Source organism: Rattus rattus, chromosome 6 (genome assembly GCF_011064425.1).
Source record: "Rattus rattus isolate New Zealand chromosome 6, Rrattus_CSIRO_v1, whole genome shotgun sequence".
NCBI classification, from domain to species: Eukaryota; Metazoa; Chordata; class Mammalia; order Rodentia; family Muridae; genus Rattus; species Rattus rattus.
In genome coordinates, this window is record NC_046159.1 from 25,946,692 (window position 1) to 25,968,149 (window position 21,458).

Below are 21,458 nucleotides of genomic sequence, written 5' to 3' on the forward strand. Positions count from 1 at the left end.
GCTTCGTCCCTGTTCTTCAAACAGAACTGTTTTCTTAGGACCTGATATTTGTGTGGCATTATTCCATTTTCGTATGGCAGGCTATGGAGGAAGGAATTGAGGTCCAGAGACTTGGGCTTCTTAGTGTTGACATGGTTATGAAGTGACAGGTAGAGGCAACACTCAGTGTAGGAGCTGGAGAGATGGCTCAGGGGTTGCCAACGCCTGCTGCTCTTCCTGAGGACCTGAGTTCAGTTCATCGGGCTCATGTCTGGCGGCTCAAAACTGCCTGTAACAGCTCCAGGGGATCCAGTGCTCTCTTGGGGTCTCCCAGGGCACCCACAGAGACACACACACAGACAAGTAAATTAGTGCATAATTATTTCTTAAAAAAGCCAAACTCCTTCACTGTAAAATTGGCCCCCAACCACTCTCCACTCTTGAGCAGCAGTGGGAAGATAGTAGTGGACTGTGGGGCCCTAGAAGCTACAGCTTGGTTCTGCAGAGGTCACTCATCTGCTGTGCTGATCACAGGACAAGGATTTAACCAGCTTTATTTCAGAGCATGTCGCACAAGCATCCATTCGGAGGGATCTGGGCCCACACTTCAGGATGGGTATCTGGCAGGACAGCTGCCAAGTGCTCATTCAGGCTCACCTGACTATGGGTGATGCTCGGGAGGGCGCACAGTCAGCCCAGCACACTTCTGACCTGTTACAGCATCAGGGCTAGCATTAACAGTAAACCCTCACAGGACGGGTCTGTGCTGCGCTCGCCTACGGTGGGAATGTTAGTGTGGAACAGCCCCTCTGTCTTACTGTACACGGTCCTGCCATAATACACAAGGCCAATTCTATTGTTAGACATAGGTGGTTGGGGCTTCTGAACATCCCTGGTAGGCCGAACCACAAAGCTTAGTTATAAAGGGAGACGAGGGCTCTACTCACTTAGTAAAATGGGTCATTTCTTCTGAGGTAGCACTACAAGTTAGAGACCATGTACTACATCAGGGTGGGCATCCTAAACTTCAAGCACTGCCACCTGGTTCCCTAGGGCCAGAGGTGACAGCAAGAAGTAACACATCAATTATTCAAAGCACTTTAAGATGCGCTCTCCGATGCCGATGAAGTAGACACCCTGGGCAATCCCGAAGAGGGGGGCTATGACCAGGGCACGGCAGCCTGCTCCCTTCATGAAAGCTGCTGCTCCCTCCTGGGTCCAGAGTTTCCTGTGAAGAAAGGAGAGCTTGGTAGTTGAAGGCTACGCTAACATTTACTCAGGACTTTCTGTTGCTGGATTTGGGGAGGAGGTCTCTGGATGTAGCCTGGGCTGCCCTCATCTCCTGAGGCTTATAAGATTACAAACCCTGAGGCGTCAAGCCCACCGCATCTCCACACTTCCTTTGAGACTCACTGTAGGCTGACCTGTGGCCCTCAAGCGCTAGCCAAAGACGGGAGCCTTTAGACCCCATTCGGCCAAGTACTTGTGCATCTGCTTTAGACTGCATTGCAAGAGAGGAAGCCGCTTAGCAATTCCAGATGGTCTGCAGTCTGGTGAGAGGGGCAGGGAGAAGCGTAGAGACTCATGGAGGAATCAGAAGCTCTGATTCTCTGGAGCGTTCTCCAAGAAGTGAGGGGCCCGCACATTCCAAAGCAGTGCCAAGTCCTGCCAGGAGCTGCACCTTGAGCTGGATGGTGTCTGGGATGCTGGGCTCACCTGGCACAGTCAGTGACTCCCCTGTAGGTGTCCTCACCCAGGCCTTTCTTGAGGGTCTGGATTCGAGTCTTCAGAACTGAATGAAGCAGAAGTTAGAACAAGTAACAGACTCCTGAGTTTGTCCTTCTGCACACCTAGTGGCTTTGCCCTGTGAGGCCAGTTGTGTGGTTGTCAGGTGGGTAGCCTTCTTCCTTAGCCTCCCTCTATTGGAAGAACTGCCTGCCGCTGCTCACCTGTGAGGGACTGGGTGTGGCCCTCACGGTCCTCCCAGGGTTAGCTCTCACTTCGAGACTCAACTACCTGGAAGAAAAGGCCTCTGGAAGGGGAGGGGTTGTGAGGTGACAAGGAACACTGGGGACACTTCAGCCTTCGCCCAGGGCCTCTGGTGAGTTTATGGCAGTGGCTGAACACCAAGAGGTGGTTGATGATCGGGGCTTTCTGTACACCTCATTCGTAAAATCAGATGACCCTTAAATCCCAACGCCCAGCCCTCTCCACACCTACCATCCAGAGGGGTGACAACTACAGCCGACACAGAGCCTGCTGCACAGCCTGCCACAAAGGAGTGTGTGAAGGAGGCCTTGCCAGTGAGCTCGCTGACCCCAAGTTGGTTCAGGTTTGCAAACAAAGGGAAGTAGATGATGGAGAAAGGAATGTCTCTGCAGAGGAGAAAGGCGACACTCTGGGTGGCCCTCTCAGCAGCTCCCCAGGACCCGTGGGATGGGAGAAATACCCCCCTTTGCCAAAGAAGTTCTTGCCCTGTCAGGCCCCTCCCCACCGCAATACACACGCTCCTAGCACAGTTCCAAGACTCTTAGAGGCCCTGGGGCCCAGGCACAGGAGGAGGCGCTCACCTGAGGAGAGTAGCACCCAGTCCCCTGTAGAGACCAGAGAGGCCCTGAGTGCGGAGCAGCTCCCAGGCAATGAGGGTGGCCGATGGGCGCCTGTGGGTGGAAGTCGAGCCAGTGCTGTAGGGCCGGGAGGTGGGCGTGGCTGAGGCAGAAGCCTGCTGACAGACAGCTGGAGAGGAAAGGCAGCTGCATCTGCACCCAGCCCAACAGGAGCCCTGGGTGTTCTTGGCGGACCGGACCAGTGTGCATGGTGTCACCTCAATCAGAGTCCACCCAGCCTGACTAAACCCCTTGGATGGCCTGCCGTCTTCAGGTAGTCCTATCCTTCTAGCACTTTGGGACAGAAACACCTGTGTTATCCTTAATGTTAGAAGCCACCACCAAATGCTTTTGTCCTCAAGGGTTGCCCGTTTCACCCAACAGAACAGAGTGTAAATGCAAATGACTAGAGTGTAGTGGTTTATGTCCGTAATCCTAACATTTGGGAGGCTGAGACGTGAGGATTATGAGTTTGATGTCAGCCAACTTGGGTCTTACTGGATGGGTGGGTGGATGGGTGGATGGATACACAGACGATTGACTGACAATTGGTATGGTAGAACTTGTGGGTCTCACTAAAGACCACAGGATTTAATGTTCAGAAACTATATTCAGAAGTCAGTATGTGCTGGGCACAGTACCTGTACATTTGATTAGTCAAGAGCCTAAGGAAAAAGTATGGCTTGAGCCTAAGGGTTCAAGGTCCGTAGGGCAGTATGGTAAAACCCGGTCTGGAAACAAAACAGGCTACAAGAGTGCTTGCTGGGCGGTTATGCGACCCTGGGTTTGGTCCAAATGAAACAGAATTAGGCTCTTTGCTCAGAGGAAGTAATTATGGCTCACCTCTAGCCTTCCTGAGTGTCCCACAGTGCCATAGCAAAGGTGATTTACTGCTCACATCTCATTTTTCCTCTTTTGAGGTGGGGTGGGGGTTTGCAGGGTGGGTTGTGTCATGTGGTGTAGGCTAGGAGCTGGGACCTGGGTGATGGCTCAGTGTCCGAGGGAGGGCTTACCTAGCATGCACACTGCTAAAGTTTAATCCCATTCTGGTTCTACCCCTCTCTCTTTTTTTTTTAAAGATTTATTTATTTATTTATTTTATGTACAGCATTCTGCCTGCATATGTGACTGCAGGCCACAAGAGGGCACCAGATTTCATTACAGATGGTTGTGAGTCACCTTGTGGTTACTGGGAATTGAACTCATGACCTCTGGAAGAGCAGTCAGTGCTCTTAACCACTGAGCTATCTCTCCAGCCCCTGGTTCTACCTCTTAAATCCTGGGTTTGCAGACATGTAAAACCCTCTCCGGCTTTTACACATGCTTCCTTTGTCGTTTGGATGGTTGGTTTGGGAGATTGCTCATTTTTGGTTTTTTGAAACAGGGTCTCACTATGTAGTCTTGGCTGCTTGGAACTCAACAGAGATCCACCTGCCTCTGCCTCCCAAGTGCTGGGCTCACAGGCTTGCGCCACCACCAGCTTTACTTCTTATCCAAGTTGAACAGACAAGGCAGACTCCTCTTGGCAGACAGGGACACAGTGGGTTTCCTGAAGCCACTGAGGCTGCTCTATCCCAATCAGGAACTTGGCTGTACTGCAGCAGGAGCATGCGCAGCTGAGCTGAGGGGAGTGGTGTTGGGTGTATCACACAGTGGCTGATCTACCCAGACACTGGGGTTTATCCTGAGGAAAGGGCCCCTGGCTCTTCCACAGTGCTTAGTTCTTGTTCGTACTGTATATTTGGTCAGCATCCTGGTTTGTTTTTCCATATTTGAGATTTAAAACATTTATAAATATATATACATATATACACACATATATCCATATATACATATATTTACATATATACACATATATACATATATACACATATATACATATATATACATCTCCTAGCCTAGACTATATGATACAACCCACCCTGCAAAATGTTTGTGTGTATATATGTATGTATGTATATACATGTGTGTGTATATATATATATATTGTGTATATATATGTATATACATGTGTGTATGTATAGTGTGTATATATGTATATGTATATACATGTGTGTGTATATATGTATATGTATATACATGTGTGTATGTATAGTGTGTATATATGTATATGTATATACATGTGTGTGTATATATGTATATGTATATACATGTATGTATATAGTGTGTGTATATATATAGTGTGTATATATGTATGTGTATATACATGTGTATATATATTATGTGTATATATATAGTGTGTATATATGTATGTGTATATACATGTGTATATATATATTATGTGTATATATGTATATGTATATACATGTGTGTGTATATATAGTGTGTGTATATATATAGTGTGATATATATATATATATATTGTGTGTGTGTGTGTGTGTGTCATGCATTGCTCAAGGAGGCCAGAATATGGCATTAGACACCCTAGAACAGGATTTATAGATGGTTGTGAGCTGTCATATGTGTGCTAGAACTGAACCCCAGTTTTCTGGAAGGACAGCAAGTGCTCTTAACCACTCAGCCACCTTGCCAGCCCACTAAGCCCTATTTTAAAGAAGCTTTGGGAATACAGTCAGAGCATCAAGGCATCATGGAAGTGTGATATGGCCTTTCACCCCCCAGCACCCACCTCTTGTTTCTGCTCCTTGGGCTGGAGCTGAAAGGGTTACAGGCATCGCCATAAAACACAGTTCTATTGACCTAGAAGCCAAGTGCCCGGAGAGCCGGGCTGGGAATGTACAGTGCACCGAGCTGTGCTGACCAACCCGGCCGTGCTGATGTTGTGAGCGAGTTGGGATGTGCCTCACCTAAGCGGCCGGCATCCTGCAGCTGAATCTTGAGCATTTCCATGGGACAGGTGATCACCACCTGGCATATTCCAGCCCCACATCCGGCCAGCATCTCCATCTTCAGGTTCCGCTGGGTCCTGTGGAACCAGGAACAAGGTCCTTAGTCTCAGGCTAGTTCTGCCCCATTCTGCCCATTCACCCTCCTTCGTGGATGGAACTGGTTTGTTTGTTTGTTTGTTTGTGTTGTTTTAAGACGGGGTTTTGGGCTGGTCAGATGGCTCAGCGGTTAAGAGCACTGGCTGCTCTTCCAGAGGTCCTGAGTTCAATTCCCAGCAACTACATGGTGGCTCACAACCATCTATAGGGGATCTGGTGCCCTCTTCTGGCCTGAGGATGTATACACAGCAGAGCAGAGCACTTATATATTAAATAAAATTTAAAAATAATGATAATAATAAAGGACATGGTTTCTCTATATAACCCTGGCTGTCCTGAAACTTGCTCTGTAGACCAGGCTGGCATCAGACTCACAGAGATCTTCCTGCTCCTGCCTCCTGAGAGCTGGGATTAAAAGCATGTGCCACCAAGCCTGGCTCTTTTTGGTTTTTGAAACTGTGTGTAAACCAAGCTGTCCTCAGTTTTGCTGTAGTCCTCCTGCCTCTACCTCCTGGCTGCTAGAATTACAGATGGTGCCTTTCCAGCAGAGACCATGGTCATGTAGCATGCACATCCAAGGGTGGAGTCAGGAACCATCAAAACCAGTGCGATGAACACCAGTGCGATGAACACCAGTGTGATGAACACCAGTGCGATGTCAGGTTCTTGCTCCAGCCTTTTAAGTACCATCCCTTAGGAGGGGGGACACAGAAGAGAGGATTTGGGGGCGGACGATTCGATTTTGTCAGCTTGTTGGGTGTGGCCACCCAAGGTTATAATTTTGAGCACTCAGGAGGTAGAGGCTGGGGGATCACTGTAAGTTCCAGGCCAGACAGATCTAAATAGGGAGACGCCGTCCCAACAAACACCACCACCACAGGAAGAAATCCATCTGCTAAATACATCTGCATATATGCTGTATGTTCCCTATTCCCTTGAACATGCAACCTCTCCCACCTTACCCCAGCTCTCCCTCCCCTTCACTTCCTCTGTGTGACCTCAGCCGCATGTGCACATACACACATATAGATGCGTACAGGTAAACTGAGGCATGTTTGCAATCCTTGGCACCCAAAAGACAGACACATAGTGAAGCCCCGCCCCATCGCCTGTCCTTACCCATCTTGCATGAGCAGCTGCCTCAAGAAGTCATTGGCTGCCAGCTTGATTGCTTTTTCTGGAGTGACCAGGGTGAGGTTCACTGCAGCCCCTGGAGGTGAGAAATGAAGAGAAGGAGCTGCGATTGCTGCAGAAGTGACCGACCTTAGAGCCCACCACTGACAGGCACAGCTCTGGGATAAACGGGGTTAGGGAAGCCAGGCAAGGGGACCCCATCTGTCTTACTGAAAAACAGGTATTTTTCATTCTTTCCCTAACATATCTTCCTCTTTTATTATTTTTCTTTTCTTCTTCCTTCCCTCCATCCCCCCTCTTTTATTTTAGCCTATCTATTGTTATTTATTGTGTGTGGGCATGCATATGCCCAGGCACACAAGTGGGAACCAGAAGACAACGTTGTGGAGTTAGTTTCCCCCTTGTATGGTTCTGGAATCAAATTCAGGCTGCCAGTCTTGAGTACAAGCACTTTGCCAGACACGGCTTGTTTTTGGAGTTGGGAGTCCAGGATGACACAGAACCCACAATCCTCCTGCCTCCTTGGTACAAGCATGACAGGTGCACCCCTGGGAAACATATTGTCCCCCAACGCACTATGCAAGATGCAAGCGGTCTACTCCACTGCATTTCCAGTTCCATTCTCCCTCTCCCCTTCTCTCCCTCCCTCCCTTGTTTAAACTTTGAGGCAGGATCTCACTATGCAGCCCTGGCTGGCCTTGAACTCACAGAGACCCATCTGCCTCTGCCTCCCGAGTACTGGGCTTAAAAATGTGCACCACCATATCAGCCTGCTTTTTAAGGTTTTATTTTGTAGCCAGACAGTGGTGGTGCATGCCTTTAATCCCAGCAATCAGGAGGCAGAGGCAAGTGGAGCTCTGTGAATTTGAGGCTAGCCTGGTCTACAAAGTGAGTTCCAGGACAGCAAGGACTACACAGACCCTGCCTGGAAAAACCTAAAAAGAAACAAAAAGATTATCTTTTGTAAATATTATTTTATTTTATGTGTATGAGTGTTTGCCTGCATGTAGGTAAGGGCACCATGCATGTCTGCAGAGTTCAGAAGACATATCTGAGTCTCTGGAATCAGAGTTATAAGAAGCTGTGAGTTGCAATATGTGTGTTAGGAATTGAACTCAGGACCGATGGAGAACACTCAATGCTTTGCTGTTAAACCATCTTTCCAGCCCCAAAGATCTTACTTTATTTGCATGGTGCGTGTGTGTGTGTATGTGTGCTGTGTGTGTGTGTGGGCACAGATGCATATGTGCGGGGTGGGAGGGATGGGGGAAGCAGTTTGTGCGTCTTGGTGTCTATGGAGGAACAAAGAGGGTGAGGGATTTCCCGGGAATGAAATTACTGGTGGTTGCCAACTACCAAATGTGGGTTCTGGGAACCAAACACAGGTGCCCTGGCAGAGCAGTTTGTTCATCTCTCTCTCTCTCTCTCTCTCTCTCTCTCTCTCTCTCTCCCTCCCCCCCTCCCCCACCCTCCCTTTCTTTCTCTCTTCTTCCTTTCTAATTTTTTCAGACAGGGTTTCTCTGTGTAGACCAGGCTGGCCTTGAACTCAGAGATGCGCCTGTCTGTCTTCCAAGTGCCTGAGTTAAAGGCTTGCTCCTAACTGAACCGGCTAGCTCTGTAGTCCCATTTCCCTCCTTAAACTCCATTTTGCTTTATGGATACATGTGTCCCATTATGAAGAAGTCATGGTTTTGTTTTCTTGTTTCCCTTTTTGGTTGGTTTGAGACAGGATCACATGAATTCCCGGACATGAATTCCCTTTGTGACTGGGGTGATCTTGAACTCTTGATCCCCCTGGCTCCATCTCAAATGATCCCAAATGCTGGGATCACAGGTGTATATGACTCCACAAGGCTAGGAAGTCACCATATTCATTCTATCCTGTTGGCAGGCTCTTCCACCTCTGATGGTGCGTAAGCAGCCTGAGGAATTGGACAGCTCTCCTTTTTAATGGGACCTTCGCAAACCACACAAACTTTTGTCCTTGTTCTCTAGGGTCCCTGTGTATCATCTCTTTTTCCAGCACCAACTGATGGCCCATTTTCTGAGGTCTCATTGTGGATGTGGTCATCATGTGGTGCTGAGCTCACAGCTCTGTCAGTCATTCTCTATGTCAGGGAGAGTAAGAGGCAGAGGAAGGCTGGGAGCACTTGCTTTAACATAGCACAACCAGGCACCTTGAAGGAGGCCTTAGCTAGAAGCACCTGCCACTACATCAAAGGCTCTTGGAATTTGGCATAGTCCAGATCAGCTCCCTGAGTGGAATGAACACCTCTGTGCTACAAGCTCACAAAGTGTGGGTTGTATGCCCTGGCCATCATCCTTGATAGAGGAGTTTGAACTCCTCTGGGTGTTCAGAGGCCCACCTCGGTACATTCCTAAGAAGCCCTCGGCACGTGCAGTCTTCACCAGGCAATCTGTCCTAGAAGCAGAGGCCAGAAAGGAAGTTAGTAGTGTCTAACTGGACCTCTTCCCCTTCCTGGGCACACCTCAGTTGGCTTTGTGATCCCTCCAGATCCCTCCCTGCCTTCACTTCTCCCACCAATACCTACATTCCTTTGTACACATCTTTCCCCTGCTGGTTCTGCAGTCGGGTTTTGGCAAGGTCAATGGGGAACACGCAGGTCACCCCCACGAGACCTGCTATACCTCCATTGATGAGTTTTGCAGTGATGCTAGGCCATGGGGAAGAGAAAAAGAGAAAGTGTGAGAGAAAGTTCTTGGCCTCAGCCAGCTTGGGTAGGGAACATGAGAGCAGGGTTAGGCAGAGGAAATCAAGGCTGGCAGCTGCTGGGCTCCCAGCTGTCCAGAGTGCCCCCTCCTCAGCACCCTCCCTACCCAGCTGTCAGACCCTGCCCCCTCCTTCCACACAAGCTAGGAACCTCTCTCCAGGAAGCCCATGTGTACCTGCCTGATCGGCTCACACTAACCCATAGGGCAGGGTTCCCCAAGCTAAGATATTGCAGACCTGCTGGGAAGGGAGCCCACCAGGGAGTTGGTAGGCCTTAGCTTGGCCCTCCAGAACTGCCATCAAGGTTGGCTTTCCAGCCTCTGACCCTTGGAGGCCTGTGAGGAAGTTTTCAAACAAGTTCCAACTTAACTTTCAGTTGAAGAGAATGTGGTGGGAATGAATCTTAGCTAGGCTGTTGACTTGGGCAAGTTGCCTCAGTTCTCAGAAACTTCATTTCCCTTCTCTAGGGACTGCATGAGGACTAAAAAAGCATCAGGTAAATGACAGCTATTGTTAAGGAGGAGATACCCACCAGCCTAGAAGATGATGCATCGGTTAAGAGCACTTGCTTTTGTAGAGGGCCTAGGTTCGATTCCCAGCACCTCCATGGCAGTTCAAGACCATGTGCAACTCCAATTCCAGTAGACCGACACCCCTTTCTGACCTCTGTAGGCACAAGACGTGTGTACACACACACACACACACACACACACACACACACACACACACACACACACACACACACACACACAGCCATGGGTGCTTCTTAGCAAGAGATACCTAGGACTAATAAACAATGTTTGTTATCTACTCTGGCCTCCATAACCACTTGCTTCAGGCAACATGACTCCTCTTCCTGGTTAAGGATAGGAGTCTGGGAATAGAAAACAAAGTTTCCTCAGACTCTTTGGAGAAGAGTAAAATGTTCTTATCTTTCAGGCCAAAGGCAGACATGAGGAAAATATTTGACACAAAATAACCAGCAACAAAGAGGCATGACTTAAACTTCCCTGCAGAGAGGAGTCAAAACATTGAAAACAATGTTGCCAGAGAGGAGAGTTTAAGAGGGATCTCCTGGAGCCCAGGCTGGCCACAATCTTACTATGTAACCAAGGCTGGCCTTAAACTTAATCCCAGAGCTGGGATATAGGCATATACCATTATGTTATGGCCAGCTAGCAAACCACATTATTGGGGGCCGGGTGTGTGTGTCTGCTTGTTTATTTGGAGAAATGCACATTCCAGGCGATGAGTTTCATTTGCTCTCCCCAATCATTCACTCTGTTCTCATCATCTACAGCTGACACTGGTGGGCTGGTGCCATAGCAACCCTTCTTTAAATCGGCTCCCCCCCCCCCGGGCCTACCTCAGGTCCTGGCTGGACATCCTGCAGGCGATCATCCACGACAGCTCCCAGGACACAGGCTGTGGGGCCTTCACAGGCAGATGCTGTTGAGGCCAGTGGAGAGGGAAGAAATGTGTCTGTGTCCTTGACTCTGTCCCTCCATAGAACCGAGAGGACATGGAATTCCTCATGCCCCCACTTCCTATACCTTTTGGAAATGTGCATCCAGACAGAAATCCTTTTTTGGACTTTGATCAGAAAAGGAAGGGGGATGAGAGTGTAGATAAACTAAACTAAAAAGCCATTCCCAAAGGCTTCTGGGTGAGTTTGGGGGTAGTGGAGACATGGGCTATATATAAAGAGCTATACCCAGAGCACCTCTCATAGCAGACGAGGACTGCAATGTTTTAGATGTCCTCAAGTGGCTTTTTTTGGAAGTATGAGGAGTGAAGGTAGATGTGACACTGGCCTCAACCCCCCTATGTAATAGACGAGGACGATTTTGAATGCCTGATCCACCTTCTTCCATCCAAGTGCTTAGGATTATGGGTATTGGCCGTCCCACCTGGCACATGGCTCTTAACTGCGTTCTCTAAAGTTTCATGTGAGACTATTCTCTGCATTTACTGGGTTAGGTTGGTTGGTTTGTTTGTTTTGGGACAAGATCTTCCTTGTAGAACAGGCTGGCTTTAAACTCCCAGGAGTCTTTCTTAGTCGCCTGAGGGCTGGGGTCACAGGTGTGTGCCACTGTGATTGGTGTTGCATTAATGTCACATACTAAAAATACAGAGACGGTGGTCTGGAAATGGGAAATATAATAATTGGAGACTGAGGCACAGGATCCAAGTTCTAGGCCTGCCTGGGTTACAAAGTGTTACAGAATAAAATTTGTCCTAAGGAGAAGTGTGTGTGTGTGTGTGTGTGTGTGTGTGTGTGTGTGTGTGTGCGTGCGTGCGTGCGCGTGCTCGCACCCCTTTAGCTACATAAGCAAATTCAAAGTCAACCTAACATACTTAAGGTCCTGTCTGAAGAAATAGAGGCTGCACCTTCACCTTCTGAGTCTCAGTTCTGCCTCCAGACCAGTGGAGAGCAACAGGAAAGTCCCCAGTGCTCCTGGCTTACGTGATGTTTCAGGGTCCCCTTCCTCTCTTTTCTTTGCTCTTTCGAAGCAAAGTCTTCTCTGGGTATTTTTGTTTTGGGGAAGGAAAGAAATGAAGAGAAAAGTGACTCTCTGGAGATATGATAATCACTTCAGTTAAAAAGTATTTTTGAATGGGATGGAGAGATGGCTGGGTGGTTAGGAGCACTTGCGATTCCAGAAGACCCACATGGCAGCTCACAGGCATCTGTAGTTTTAGGAGACCTGATGCAAGCAGGCATCAGGAGACCTGTGTAGGCACCAGGCACCCATGTGGTGCACTACATACATACATACATACATACATACATACATGCATACTCACATACATACCTGTAGGCAAAACATCCACAAATGTAAAATAAATATAAGGAAAAAAGGTTTTTCTTTTGAAAAAAATTTAAAATAATATTTTCAGGTCTGATTCTAGTTCTGAAACATAGTATTAGTGAAGAAATTACTAAGAATCGCCTCTCTTGGAGACTTAAATTCCAGAAACAACAGATAATACACAGAAAACCCTGAAGTCTAAGAGTAAGAAACACTATGAGGGAAACAGTGCCCCCTACCTGTCATCAGTACCTGGAAGCCTGGCAAACACGAGCAATTGTCAGGATGACAGTGATGGACGAGGTCACCTGGCTTTGACCTTAGCCCCCTAACCCTATACATGAACAATAGAGGGGGAAGATTGGGAGGGGGAAAGCCAACTACAGTGTCAATGAGGTGTGAGCAGGGTTCCACTGGGTAGGGTCTCAGGCAGGGCATAGGCAGTCATGTGGGTGAGAGGACCAGGCAGAGCCCCCCAGGGGAGGGATGTGACTTATCAAGCTCATGCCTGGGCCCTGAATTCCTTCTTGGCCCTGCCAGAAAAGTAACAAAAGAAAAACACGATGGGCAAACAGAACCCTGCGGCTGAAGGGACAGCAAAGCTAGGAAAGCAATGTCATAAATGGTGATGGGGACACTGAGCAGAGGGTGAGATGCTCAATACTGACCCACGTTGACTGCCGTGGCTGGACTGGCAGCATGAAAATTGATCAGGCGTCTAAACAGAAAGCAGGTCTACAGGAAGGACAGGCAAGAACCAGACACACTGAGAGGAAGCCCAGTGGAGCCATTCCTGCTTCAGGAACATCCCTTTCCATTGTGAGACAGATTCTGAGACAGTCAACTGACCTCACTGCATATCTTACCAGAACTGCAGTTGAAATCTTAGTGTGTATTTTATTTATGGTGTACACACACACATACCACACACACACACACACACACACACACACACACACACACACACACACACACACACACACACACAGAGTTGGGCGTGCTCTGTCTCTTGTCACAGAGTTTCTGTATAGCCCTGGCTGTCCTGCAACTCACTCTGTAGACCATGCTGGCTTTGAACTTGACCTGTCTGCTTTTGCCTCTCAAGTGCTGGATTAAAGTTGTGTACCACCACTGCCTGGCTTATTTTGAGACAGGGTTAGCCTTGGCTGTCCTGGAACTCACTCTGTAGACCAGGTTGGTCTCAAAACCAGAGATCTGCCTGCCTTTACCTCTTGAATGCTGGGATAAAAGGCATGTGCCACTATACTCAGCTTTGTTTTTATTTTTTAGACAGTCTTACTCTGTAGCTCAGGCTAGCCTATAATTCACTATGTAGCCTGAGCTAGCCTTCAATTTGTAGCAATCCTTTATTTAGCCTCCTAAGTCCTGGTAATACAGGTCTGTATGATCACAACGGGCTTTATATGGGGTTGAAAATTAAATCTAGAGTTTAAGGCTTGTTAGAAAAACACTATTAACTAAGATGCTTTCTCAGCTTATCTCTAGTTTGTTTTGTCTTATTTGTATTATTTGCTGGTCTGTGTATGTGGAAAATTCTGTGGAAGCCAGAAGAGGGACATGGAGTCCCTGAAGTGGAAGGGGTGAAGTTGTAAGCTGCCTGTTATGTGTGTTGTCCTCTGCAAAAGCAGCATGTACTTTTAACCAGCTCCTCCACTGTGTGTGTAAAATGAGTGTGTGTTTTTGCACTACATATCTTCTGCAAGAGGAGGCCAGAAGAGAGGGTCAGAATCTCTAGACTGGATTTACAGTTGTATGATGCTGTGAGTGCTGGGACTTGAACCCAAATCCTCTGAACAGCTAAGCCACCTCCCCAACTCTGGTTTCTTGATATCCCCAATCAAAAGTTAATACTGAAAGTCAGCAGTGCGAGCCTGGACTCCCATCGTCTGAGATCAGCTTCTCCCTGAGAGGTGGATTCATGCTGCAAGTCCTCATCCTGCTGAGGAGCCTGCTCCTGCCACCTCTTAAAGCTCAACCCCTGTGGTTTTCTAAAAGCCAAAACCAAGGGACACTTGGTGGCAAAATGTCATATTAAAGTGCCAGCCATTCTTCAAGATGGTAAGTTACAGGCTGGAGAGATGGCTCAGGGGTTAAGAGCACTGACTGCTCTTCCAGAGGTCCTGAGTTCAAATCCCAGCAACCACATGGTGGCTCACAACCATCTGTAATGAGATCCGATGCCCTCTTCTGGTGTCTGAAGACAGCTACAGTGTACCTATATGTTGTAAATAAATAAATTAAAAAAAAAAAAAAAAAAAGATGGTAAGTTACCATGAAACGAACAAAAACAAATCCCAAGAGGCTACTTGGGAAGTTCAGAACTTAACCTTTCTCTATGAAGTCAAAGGAAAGAGTAAAGTAAAGGCAGCCCTTTGGGCCACATTCCTGGTGTTTCTAGAGCAAAATTAGATGTCGGGTCAGTGTTTTTTGGCAACAGGAATGAGCACATTTGAGATAAGTCAGAGAACAAGGAACACACTGAGCCTGGACATTTCACAGCAACTCTGTACAGTGCTTGCTGGAAGGGTGATCCTCTCTCTGTAAATCCTAGCCCCAGGTTCCCTTTAGCAGAAAGAATTCAAACATGACTTCACAAGATTTCAGCCGTAGGTAAATCTGTGAGCCAACAGATAGCAGCCAGGGTTTTTAATTTTTTTTCTAAACTTGTATGTGTGCCTGTCTGTCTATGCACCATGTGTCCAGGTGGTTGGACCTGGTACAGATAATAAACTACTTAACGTGGATGCTAGGAACCGAACCCAGGACCTTTTTGAAAGCAACAAAGCTTATGTCAAACCTCAAACCTTTTGTACCATGCAAAAAAATTAAAGATTTATTTATGTATATGAGTGCTCTATTTGCATGTGCCTGTATGACAGAAGAGGGCATCAGATACCATTACAGATGGCTGTGAGCCACTGTTGGTGCTGGGAATTCAACTCAGGACCTTCCAGTGTTCCTAACCACTGAGCCATCCTCCCACCCCCATTTTTTTTTTTTTTTTTTTTTTTTTTTTTTTTTTTTTTTAAATTTAGCCAGCCATGGTTTTAAAGGAATCTTATCAGCAAAGTCCTAAACTTGGCAACAGGGCCCATACTGCCCCATCCTGCTGAATACCTGCAGTGTGATAGGCGGTATTTAGGCATCTGGGTTGTAGCTGACTTTCAGGGAATTTAGATATTAGTTTCCAACACCTCTAGGAACAGTGACAGGACAAGGCTGGCCGGGTGGCTCATGGAAGTGGAACTGCTCTGACCTCACGGGCAGGAGGCCTTTCGGTCAGTCTTGAGCACTAGGACTAGTCTTACCTCATCTCCACCAAGGACAACAAAGCAACACTCCAGGCTCCTTCTAATGAACCCAAGTGCTCTTGTTAGCCAGTTTTACGACTTGTTAACTAGTGTTTTAACATACTCAGTACTCCTCAGAGCTCCTTCTACAGCGATAACTGCTTAGTGAGCTTTGTAAGAGTCAGAGGTGATGACGGGCACTGTGACTCCTGAAGGAGCAGAGAGCAAAGACTGTGTGGGGTTACTCCTTGGCCCTGGCTAGTCTAGCTCACTAATGTGGGTGTAGCACGTGTTCCAGAAGCACCACTTTTGTGGCAGTAAAAGACTCTGAAGAGGACACACCATGTGCCCTAAGACTAGTTACTCTGGAAGAAACCAGCAGAAGTCCTGGAGTTTCATGGTAACGTAATGGGATGTACAGAGACTGGGGTGGCAGAGGCAAGGAAGGATGAGGGTAGAGAAGGTTAAAATGTTGAGGCCACCCAAACCTTAGATCTGACGCCAAAGGGACTGGAGGATGAAGAAGGCACCCAGGAAAAGAAGCTCCCTGCAGAAATGGGCAGAGCAAGGGGCCGTATGGGGTTCACCTAATGGTCTAGCCCCTTGACAGTTCTTTTTGTCTGAGAGGCTAAGAGATGGCTTAGTGGTTAAGAACCTGGGCTCAAAACTCACGTGGTAGCTCACAACCACTTATAATGCAGGTTGCAGGGGATCTGACACCTTCTTCTGGCAACAGAAGTTCATGTGTTTCACAGACCTATGTGCAGGTAAAATACACATAAAAGTCTTTTTTGAAAGTATTTGTCTGATGTGTATGGGTGTGGGTGTGTGGGTGTCAGAGAACAGCTTTTGAAACTCTTACTGTGGGTTCCAGGGACTGAACTCAGACTTCAGGTTTCTTCAGCAAACATCTTTGCACACTGGGCCATTTTGCTGGTCCTGCTTTATCTTGGGACTTAATTCTATTTCACCACTAATTAGTTCCTATAGTAAAATTTCAAAGGTACTGCTCCATTAAGGGCCAGGAGCAAACCAGTTTCATCAACAGAAAAACCCTGACCAGGGCTTGACAGAGAAGAGAGCTCAGTAGGTTAAGGTGCCAAAGCTGACAGCTTCGGTTCAATCCTGTGACCAAATAGAGGAGGGAGAGGACTGACTCCCATATGTACCTTACGGTAAGGGTACGCATGCGCACTGCAAATAAGTATAAACAACAAAACCTGTCCCAAATGTCATCACCTCGGGGGATTCGTCATCTGCCTTATGGCCAGGTCCATCCTCCAGGGTGGGAAAAGCATGGAGGAAACCTTGCAATGTGCCCAGGATGCACTCTGCTCACAGATCAACAGTAGATTACAAACTGTTTGGTAATAAGTGATAGCTAAATCAGCGTCACTTCCTCTCAGAACTAAGAATATGTTTGTATGTACCTGTGTGTGTCTCAAAGACAGGGTCTACGTAGCCCTGGCTGTCCCAGGACTTGCTATGGAGTCCAAGCTGACCTTGAACTCACAGGGATCCTCTGGCCACCTAAGTGCTGGTGTTGGAGGCAGGCACCACTATTCCCAGCATAGTTTTTAAGACCAGTTTTTACTTTGTAGCACAGGCTCCTCTGGAACTGGAGGTAATGTTATGCCCCAGCCTTCAAATTGGATACTGAGTTTCAGCACACACTGCACAGTACTGACCTGTTCCTTATCCAAATTAGAAACTACTTTGAGAGTTAGGACCACCTAAGTGTTGTATCTCCAGGCCCAAGAGGCTGTCATAGACTGCTCAGTAACCCACAAAGGTAACCGCTACCTTTGACGTGCAGTTGACGTGAGCATTAAGATAGTCTTCCTGAGCTGCTTTCTTTACATTTTTAAGAAGCTGAGTGAGGGGTGGGTGTGAGAACCAGGGCTGATTCCTCCTAGCAGAGCACATGGTTCTCCCAGGACTAAGCACCTCCTACCAGAGTGGCCATTAGCTTTGTCTTGACCCGTTACCCAGGAAGTATCCCATTTTGAGATGTTCACCTGGGATGCCAGAAACTTCCTCTTAACCGTGCTTGCAGTGGGTGACACGGAAAGCCCTCTTCCCAGGCTTCCTTGCCATTTCTTCCTACAAACTATGCTTGACAAGGACAGACAAGACAACTCTTACCAGCTCTCAGGAAGGACCTTCTTTCTGCCTTCTCTGGAATAAAGGACAGAGGCTGGGTTTCCAGTGAATTGTGGGCAGAGTTGGCATACAATGCTGTCTGCAGGAGCTGCTCTGTCCTTGGGGTTTTATCAGAGTTCAGTCCCTCCCTTCTTGTCCCTGCTGCAGCTCTTTCACATGGTCAGAGGTGCCAGCAGGCGTTAAGTCCTCCTTCAGTCCTTGCCACACTGCACTTTACAGTCTGAGTTTGGATCAGGCTTTAGAGGTCGTACACTGGACCAGACGTCCCCTCACCTGGTTGCTAATAGGGTATTAGACACAGCTGAGAAGTATTAGGACTAATACAGTCATAGGGCAGGGTAAGTGGGGACTCCCTATCATTCAGATGTCAGAAAGATGGACAAACTCGTGGTAAAGACTAGTGTGTATCCTGCAAGGCCTGAGCAGCCATCTCTGTGAAGGTCCAACAGCCTTGTTAGCTAGCAGAACACACTAGGGCAGATGGCAAGTGTGAGGAGAGGGCTAGCATGGGATCTAAGTCAGCGCTCTGGCCGGATGAATGTGGCTGTTGACAACTACAGCAGCAGCAGCACCTGCAAGAGATGTTATGTACAAGAAGGGTGTGTGTGCCATTTCCCACACGCTGTGATCACTCATATGCTTGTTTGCATACAACCTTTTGTTTTCTGAAATAGGGTCTCACTTTGTAGTCTGGCTGGCCTTGAAACCCACTATGTAGGCTAAGCTCGTCTCAAACTCACAATCCCTTGCTTCAGCCTCCAGATTGCTGGGAAGCCTGGCATGTACTACCAAACCCAGCTAATGCATTCCTTTTGCGGGTGTGTGGATGGAACCCATTCTGTATGTTCATGCTACACTGGGCAAGCACTCCACTGTAGAGCTACACACCGCGACATACCCTTTATAACTACAGGTAAATGTTATTGTTGGTCTTGCAAAGAACTGGAGTTTGGTTTCAAGCACTGGCATGGCAGTTTACAATTATATGTAGTTCGATGATGACCTCTGTGGGCACTAGGCAAGGACATGGTATATATAAAGTCAAAACATCCATACACATAAAAGAAAAACCAATAAATTAAAGAGAGAGAATTTAGTGAATATTAATGGCTTTTCCTTGTAATCCTAGGACTTGAAACCTCAGCCTTCAAATAGTGGACTACATAATTTGTCATAAACCTGAAGCCAGTCCTCACTACAGAGTGGCCCTGTCTCAAAACCAAAACCCAAAACCCCCAAAGAAAAAAGGAGGGCTGGGATGTAGTTCAGTTGGTGCCTGCCTAGGACCCATTAAGTCCAACCAATCCCTGGGCACAGAGTAAGTGGCAAACAGGAAATAGAGGCAGGAAAAACAGGAAATGAAGAGTGTATTTGGCTAGAAAGCACATTCTGGGATCTGCTTGGGCTTCAATGAAGAGTTTGAAATGAATAAAAACCCAAGCCAAATCTACCAACCAACCAAACAAACAAAAAACTGGGATGACATCACTGTCTAGGAAGGACCCCTAGGAAGTGAAAGCCAGGGCAGAAGGAAGCTTCAGCTTTGGTTCGGTTACAGGCAGAAAGAAAGAAGGGTGATGGATCTGGAAAAGCACATGAAAGTTAAATGCATCATAAAAACCAGTCTCTTTAAGGCAGGTTTTTTATAGCCCAGAAACTCAGTAAGAGGCATTCTGGATTGGCAGGAGCTTGTGTTGACTAAAATGTTGCAGCAGCTAATGGGCTGTCATGTCTTAGTAGACTGTTAGATAGCAAAGGACTACAGTTTTGATGTGTTAGGGCTATAGTTTAAAAACTGTGAGCTGCAGAGAAAATGGGAAACTGAACTGGACTGAGACCAACGAAAGGAAGGCAGGAGCAGGTAGCCTCGGATCAGGTGGACAGTAAGGGAGTTAGTTCCTCAGCTTTGCTATTTCTTCCCAGGAGTAGAACAGAGCAGCATAAGCTGGATTCCATAGTTCTTCAGGAGACTCTATCCTCTAGGTATGAAGGTAAAATTCTGCTCAGATCAGAAAGGTGCCCTTCCTCTACGGGAGTGCTCTTAAACTCTGAGGCACACCACCACAGGGTATCTCACATCAGGGGGCAGGGCCCTTCATGGGGCTGATCAGGCAGAGTGAGGAAGGCATCAGAACCCAGATTTTTTTTCTTTTCTTTTTTTCAGAGCTGGGGACCGAACCCAGGGCCTTGCGCTTGCTAGGCAAGTGCTCTACCACTGAGCTAAATCCCCAATCCCAGAACCCAGATTTTAACTGACTTCTAGGTGATGTTCAGTTGTTCATAATGTAGGGCCCCATCTGACAAACATGACAGGTCAGAACCAGCCTGTGCACTGACATCTGTCCAAGTCAAATGGTGTGAACACACCAGGAACCACCTGCTGCGATGAATAAGGAACAAACCACTCTGCACCCCCTTCACCTCTGGCTAAACACCTTGCTGGAGGCCAGTTTCCTTCAATGCTTTCCCCTCTTTACCAACTCCAAGGAAAATATTTTCCTTTGTATTCTGAATAAGCAGACAGAGTGCCAGGCAGATGCTGCACATCAGTCTGCTTTGCCTCGAGTGGATTCAGCAAACTGTACCAAATATGTGGGGGATGGGAGTGGGAATTCAGTGCTGAATATGCAGACATTTTCCCTTGTCATTAGTGCCAAACAGTAGAGTTATACATATAGATTATATACAGAGGTTTTATAAGACACTTAGAGATAACAATACACAGGAACATGTGCATAGATGATATGCAAATATCATGTTACACGGGGACTTTAGCACTTGCAAATGGGAGTCCTGGAACTAATCCCTAAAGACACCAAGGGCAACTGTACTTACTGACAAGGTGGTTAGGAGTCACTCCACATCTCAGTTTTTGGTATACTCCAGGCCAGGCTGTGCTGGATCTTGTCTTTGCCTTCCTATAAAGACTTAACTCCTTCTCATGGTGAAAACTCTTGGTACAGTCTGAGGAGCTGACTTCACTGCTTCAAACAACTCTGCCCAGCTTTAACTGGACAGACTAGGGCGAATGGTCCTATGTGGTCAGAAATGAGCTGACAGGATTCTAGGAGCAAGTTGTGGTTTTCCACTCCTCACAAAGTCTCAAGGCACCTGAATTAAAATTCGTGTCATGGAGGCAGAGGGGCAGGGACTCCAGCACACAATAGCTCAATCTGGGCATTTCCCAGCTGCCTTCTTGGCTGCTACTGCACAGTTCACTTTGCACTGAAAGCTTTTGCTAAAACTGCTCAGGAAACTAGAGGAGTGAGCCTTGTAAGCACAAAGGAGACTGAAACAAATGCACAAACACTGTCCTTTCAAAAGCTCAAGGAACTGAATCCAGGGCAACAGACCAGCAAGGCCAAGCTACCAGGGCTTAGTGGGGGGTGAGGACAGTGAAGCCTGCCCAGACAGGCAGCAGCAGCTGCAGCATGGGCTCCACCCCTGGCTGAGCTGGAAGGATTTACAGCCACCCAGGAGAAAAGAGCCCACAGCCAAAGAGACACCACTTACATAATAACCACAGGTCATAAGCCATTCCCCTTCCAGATGATTCCACCTAGGTATTTCCCCAATCATTAGTAATACTTTCAGGGAGAGATTAGAGCAAAACTGCCCCGACGGGGTGCTTGTAAGTGAGGATGCCTTATTTCCTGAAGGGGACACCACAGCTGAGACAATCTCTGAAGAGATAATAGATGTACCTTCAGTGTCTCCAGTGGTCAAAATGGAGTGGCTCACAGGTGCTTTACAGTTTCCTTTCTTCCCTAAGCCAC

The 21,458-nt window shown here is 47.5% G+C and overlaps 1 protein-coding gene across 1 annotated transcript; it reads right to left on the reverse strand.

The window, feature by feature from the left end:
* Positions 1 to 514: 514 nt before the first annotated feature.
* On the reverse strand, positions 515 to 20,763 carry Slc25a18 (solute carrier family 25 member 18). Its single transcript, XM_032905767.1, has 10 exons — positions 20,518 to 20,763; positions 10,762 to 10,844; positions 9,217 to 9,339; positions 9,031 to 9,086; positions 6,650 to 6,740; positions 5,393 to 5,511; positions 2,550 to 2,715; positions 2,200 to 2,354; positions 1,696 to 1,771; positions 515 to 1,207 (listed from the first exon to the last, which is right to left on the reverse strand). The coding sequence occupies exons 2-10, from the start codon at positions 10,794 to 10,796 to the stop codon at positions 1,066 to 1,068; spliced, it is 963 nt and encodes a 320-aa protein (XP_032761658.1). The 5' UTR covers positions 10,797 to 10,844; positions 20,518 to 20,763; the 3' UTR covers positions 515 to 1,065.
* Between the last annotated feature and the right edge of the window lie 695 nt (positions 20,764 to 21,458).

Excerpts from the sequence above, each read along its gene's own strand:
- Slc25a18 (XM_032905767.1), bottom strand. The coding sequence starts at position 10,796 with ATGATCGCCTGCAGGATGTCCAGCCAGGACCTGAG. Across the intron at positions 9,340-10,761 it reads ATGTCCAGCCAGGACCTGAG|CATCACTGCAAAACTCATCA; the intron begins GTAGGCCCGGGG and ends CCCATGGCCTAG. Across the intron at positions 2,355-2,549 it reads CTGGGTGCTACTCTCCTCAG|AGACATTCCTTTCTCCATCA; the intron begins GTGAGCGCCTCC and ends TCTCCTCTGCAG.